Source organism: Haliaeetus albicilla, chromosome W (genome assembly GCF_947461875.1).
Source record: "Haliaeetus albicilla chromosome W, bHalAlb1.1, whole genome shotgun sequence".
NCBI classification, from domain to species: domain Eukaryota; kingdom Metazoa; phylum Chordata; class Aves; order Accipitriformes; family Accipitridae; genus Haliaeetus; species Haliaeetus albicilla.
This window is the reverse complement of record NC_091515.1, coordinates 4,329,711-4,335,218: the sequence shown is the minus strand read 5'-3', so window position 1 is coordinate 4,335,218 and position 5,508 is coordinate 4,329,711. Positions and strand designations below refer to the sequence as shown.

At 41.0% G+C, this 5,508-nt stretch overlaps 1 protein-coding gene across 10 annotated transcripts in view; it reads right to left on the bottom strand.

Annotated features, from left to right (window-relative positions):
• The window catches only part of PIAS2 (protein inhibitor of activated STAT 2), a 33,974-nt gene that overhangs the window by 8,875 nt on the left and 19,591 nt on the right, over positions 1 to 5,508 (bottom strand). For all 10 annotated transcript variants that reach the window (XR_011323040.1, XR_011323039.1, XR_011323036.1 and 7 more), the window contains exons 6-9: positions 5,338 to 5,472; positions 2,291 to 2,396; positions 1,606 to 1,679; positions 555 to 715 (exon numbers count right to left, since the gene is read on the bottom strand). Coding sequence is in view for 3 of the 10 variants with exons in the window: in XM_069775514.1 (XP_069631615.1) it covers positions 555 to 715; positions 1,606 to 1,679; positions 2,291 to 2,396; positions 5,338 to 5,472 (476 nt within the window). In the remaining 7 variants the exon portion in view is untranslated. The remainder of the gene's footprint in view (positions 1 to 554; positions 716 to 1,605; positions 1,680 to 2,290; positions 2,397 to 5,337; positions 5,473 to 5,508) is intronic.

The following is a 5,508-nucleotide window of genomic DNA, read 5'->3' as shown; positions in this document are numbered from 1 at the left end:
CATTTTTGATTCCAAGTGAAATTTTTCATCCTAAGTGCAAAGGAGACACAGTTGAAAAGCTAATTATGATCACCTTTGACTCACTGCATGTACCCTCTCCCCAGTTCATCTTACCCGAAAGCCTGCAATTACAGCCTTTGCAGACATCAAAACCTAAAAGAGTATCCCAACCTACCCATATTCCACTCCAACATTACTGCAATTCATAATTTCTGCTTCTGTATGGAAATCTATCATCCTCTGAATCAAGTTTGACACTTTTTTATGAGTTAAATTTTAACGTTAATAGCTTCAGAGATAGGGTCATGTAAAAGGGAGACCTATCCTTAGATGTCACATTTGGATTTCTCCAGAGGAAATATACTGAGGCTTGAGAGTTTGATGATGCAGTTAGAAGATAAACTTACGTAGTTCATTACATGGGAACAGAAACTAAGAGTCTAATGGTTCCTCCCAATCTAAAGTCTTTCGGCAAAGAAAATAGTATGAAATGGCTGAACCATAAGTCACAAAAATGTTAACTAATTGTGTAATCTGCAAACCCAGTCTCTTACCCATCTAATATTAGGCTCTCATAAGCTGCCTTTTTGTCACAGACAGGGCAGATCCAGGTAGGCTTCTTTTCATTCATTTGAAGATAAAGAGCAGCATCAAAACATTGCAGGTGTGTGCAAGTAACAGCCCGGCATGGGATTGTCAGTCTCATTTTTCCCAGCTGCAGGAGATGCATTTAAAGAGCATCAGAACAGAAGTCAGTGAAATAGGCCTGGATGGCTAACAATGAAATCGGAGGCAGTCGGTGAAGTAACTGTCTCTTCTCACTACAGAGGTGCCCAGTGCTAAGGTCGCTGCAGGCAAAGCCACCCTATCAAAGCACATGCAGTGCACTTAAAGGAGCAATAAAGCCATCCTCCAAGTCTTCACTGAGTTGAAAACAGTCAGAAACATTTCTAATGGACCTACATCAATGTTATTGCTAGGATTTTATTTTTATTCAAAGACCTACTGAAGCACCCGCTTTTATCATTTTCTTTTAGCCAAATATTTCAAGGGGTTTTGTGAGCTCCAGTTATGTTAGACTCAGAATGGCGTAATACCCATTTTAACATTTAGCTTAACAGAGCAGTCACAAACACAAGGCCAGCTTCTAGCTGGGAAGAGAAACCCCAAGGCAGCGTTACCTTGTTACACAGCAATCAATTTTTTTGTTTGTTATAGCAGCTGGCAGTATAAGCAATACCACCAAAATGAGGAGATCCAAAGTTTTATTTATCACTGTATCCTTTAATTATTCTGTCACCCTGCCCAATTAGTCTCAACACCTCGATACACAAGATTACTCCTTCTAAAGGCCTCGCTATACACTAGTAGCGACTTGATTCTGACTGCATTACAACTGAGGCGTTTGCAGTTCTAAACCATAGTTGGTTGAATGCTGCTACAGTCAGGTGCTTGTAGATGCACCCTTCTCTCCACTATTTTATGTTAATGAATCAGTATATAAAAGCCAGTGAAGTTTCTTAAAAAGCACTTTTTAAAAGCAGCCAACTCTGCACTAAAGATGAAGAGACAAATCTGTACAAGGTAATTTCCAGCCATACTTACAGGACACATCAGAGATACCCGCAGGCTGGTCGTGGCAATCTCACTATCAGGATCTGCAGTTAGTTTTTCTTTAACTATTAAAATAAATGAAGAAGTTATACACAGACATCATTACTTAAAATGCTAATCTTGATTTGCCAGTGCATGTACTTTATTTTCAGCTATCTAAAAAAATAAAGCATCTAGGAAACTAGTTCATAGCAATATCAAACAACAATAGTTTCACTATTTATGAGCAACTGGCAAACGCTGCGCATCATAAGACTGTTTGATGTGCAGCAGATGCACTACCAGCCATGAGGGTTAGTAGAGCAAACTCAACCCAACATGCGAAGAGATAAATAAAATAATCATCAGTGAGCGAGGTGCAAAGGCAAATCAGGATCACATGCAAGCAAAAAGAATTTAGGACATCTACCTGCACCTCACAGCCCACCACAGTAAGTGGTGCTCATGGCACTCCCGTAAGAACACTTCAGATGGGATCTCTAGGTGCGCTCTCTACCAGCACAGGGACCCTCACTGAAAAAGCGCATGATGCCTCAGCAACAGCAAAGGGAACCTTTGATACTCTGGGCATAGACTTTCTTTTCAAAACGCTGCAAATGCCCCAAGTATTACCAGTTCTAGTTTTAAAGAGCCACCGACCACCCTCACAAAGTACAGACAGGCAAATTTGACTTACTTAGTGCTCTGGAGTGATCGGGGTTTCTGATACCTTTCATTTTTAACCTCTGCAAAAGCATAGCTGAAGTGAGCTGACGAACAAGATACACAGACATGGAGTAATTCTACAAAAAGAGTGATTAAAAAGTAAATATTGATTTCATACAGTACTTCCACTATTACCACCAATTACGATTTACACTAGCTGTAGCATACAGTAAAAACAAAAACATGGCAAGTTTTGGCTTAATAGTTATGAAAAGCATTGACAGATAACTTCATTACTGTGAAAGAGCCCAATACTCTACCAGAATTCTCCTGCCAATCAAGTCCAGTTGTCCTACTCCAGTTGTGGCTTAACTAAGAAGAATAACTCCACAACCGAGATACAATCTGGGCTCTTCACTGGGAAAGATGATTTACACTGGTAACACACCTTCTCATACAGGCAGTCTTTAAGAATTTCTCATGTTTGTCTATTAAATCCTTCCCTTTTTTCAGTGTCAATCTGTTAGTGGGAAGCTCGGAGATGATCACATGACAAAAGAAGAGATGAACAGTCTTTCAGGTGCAAACGCAACACCTTCACATGGCACACAGCTGCACCAATTTCCTTGTACCTTTTCTTTAGCTTGCTCTGCACTTTCAAGCCAAACCTCATTACACCATACCCACTCCTCTGAGGCTGGCCACATTCCCTAGCATTTACTACTCTTCCCTAATTCACACGACTTGCCAGCTTCTTCTGTTCAGCATTAACTCTCTATTCAAAGTCACTAATGAAGAAAAAATTCTGCAAGTCCCGCTACTGCAGAATAATAATGGTTTCATCTGTGTAACAAACACAACCTGCAATCTCTCACTTCCACTCCCTGCCAGCCACCTTCCTATGGCTCCTATACTGTCTGGGTACTGCACAAGAATTTAAACAACACCTACTGCTCTGCTCCTCCTTTACCACCTATAGGAAAACCAGCTCTTACCTAGATGAGCAAATAAAGTTACCTAAATGCATGGGAAACTGCTAAGAAAAACAGATTTTTTTTCTTTCCTTAAAGAATGACCGTGCATTGCACTACTTATTCAGAACGAATTCTACAGGCTCAAGTCTGACCACCTCTGTGGGATTAAAGCCTCCTTTGCTCAGATGCTCTCCACTATCAGTCAAGTAGATGCCAATAAGCCCTTAGCACGTGCGCCCGCTGACACTCCACACTGTCCCCAAGGGTCTCATTTAGAGGATGAATAGCGACAGCTGCTGTGCGAGTTCTGATACTTAGAGCAGCGCACCAACATTAAACCAAAGAACTCACTTTACCTCTCGGGGCAAGGGGGAATGCTGGGACAACCTCCAATTCATCTGCTTCCATGAGAATATGTTTTGGCAGATACAGGGGAGGAAGAAAGCAAGGGTCAGTGGGAGAGGCCAAGACCACACACAACACTGCAGTCATTTCAATATTCTTGTGCTTTATAATTGGGAAGCATGGCTTAGATCTTCCCCTTCACCTCTGTTTTAGGGAAAAACAAAAACAAAAACCACAAAAACAAAAAAACTTTGCTGTCAGCACTGCCCTTCATTTATTTTGTGAACATTAGCTTTCTCTCTAATTTCTTTTTAAAATTTTAATTAGTGTATAAAAGTTTATACTGGAGCATCACTCTAAAACACATGGTGTCTCTGGTCCACAGCTTTTGATTTTGAAGAAAAAAGCAAGGGGTAAGCTACTTTGATAATTGAATCCACAAGGATTTCCACAACTGGTCACAAATAGAGGAATAAGTAGTTCTTGACTTACCAACAGCTGAAAGGGATGCTGCAACAGCTATTTAAATCTAGGAAGAATTCAGAAATTCCTCACACTCTCCCTTTCTTTTCCTTAGTAAATCCATAGGGGAATTTCTAAACAGCCACAGGGCCATTTTAAAGGCTAATTCCTTTTCAACTATGATTAATGACTGCAGGCACTAGAAAACAACAGGTTTCACATTTCAGTCACCACCCCTTTATCTCCTGCCACCTGAAGTCTAGCATGCCTTTCCCCCACTGCAGGTTTCCATGAAGTTTTTTAGAATTGCATTATGAAGAGGCTTCAATTTTCATTTCTTCCCCAGCTCTCCATCCTTCCTCACATTGAGTCACTTCTCCCTCAAGTCACCCAAACTTCCAGACTACTCTTCATTTGTAAGAAAACACACACTGCTCAGGTATCCTGCGTTACAAAGACACACACAACACACAAGTATGGTCCGACCAAGCGTGTTTGAGATCCATCAAGCCCAGAAACAGCTGGCACCAGCAGCCTGACACCTCCCCAGTAAACCCTTCCCAGCAACCTGCCATCTATGAGCTTTCTGAGCTGGAAGTTCCACCCTGTTTTGGTTTATTTGCAAGTACAATTTTAAATCAACTCATAGCGAGGCCATTTTCATGTAAAAAAGGAATCTCAAAAGAATAGAGAAGAAAATATCCATTAACCAGTTCTTCCTGTGGAAGAAAAATTGTTTTTGTAAAACTACTTAGTATTACTTAGTTAGAAAATACAAAAACCTCAGAAGCAAATGCATGTCTCCACCCCCACAGCCTTGGCACATCTGGACAGTTTAAAAAGCCTTCTCCAATGGGCCGTTACAGCAGATACTGAGAAACGTGCCTTAGAATACATGGCTACATAATTCCACTCTTCACACCATCAGGCTACACGGAAGAAAGTTAGGTTTTCCTTTTGTTATTTTGTCACGTCTGAACTGTTTTGTACCATTTACACCACAAAAAGATTTCATTATTTTTGATACACATTTCAGGCAACCCCTAACAGCAGGCTTTCTAATGTGAATTCTATAAGGAGGCCTTTGCCATCTCTACACAAATCGTATATATGTTACTGTAAACTACCATACTTCTAGAGCAAACTTTGTTTCCTGGCACTGATAAGAAGTTCGACCACCTAATACTAAACACTTGCTGGTGTATGCCTTGCCAGCTACATCAGGCAGTAGAGGAGAAGGAATGCTAGATGAGGTTATTTAGGCAGCTTTCCACATCCTACAGAACACACAGTTTACCTTTCCAATTTCAGAAGCCCAGGAAATGGAAATCTGGTTTGGCACTGCTGACGACAACCTAACTAGAGACGTTATATTCAAGGGGCGCCCAGGTCGCTTCTGTTCAATTCCATTTTTTGGCGGTGGAGCATATCCCTATGGGAAGAAAGGACAAGGAAAGGGTTACCAAGT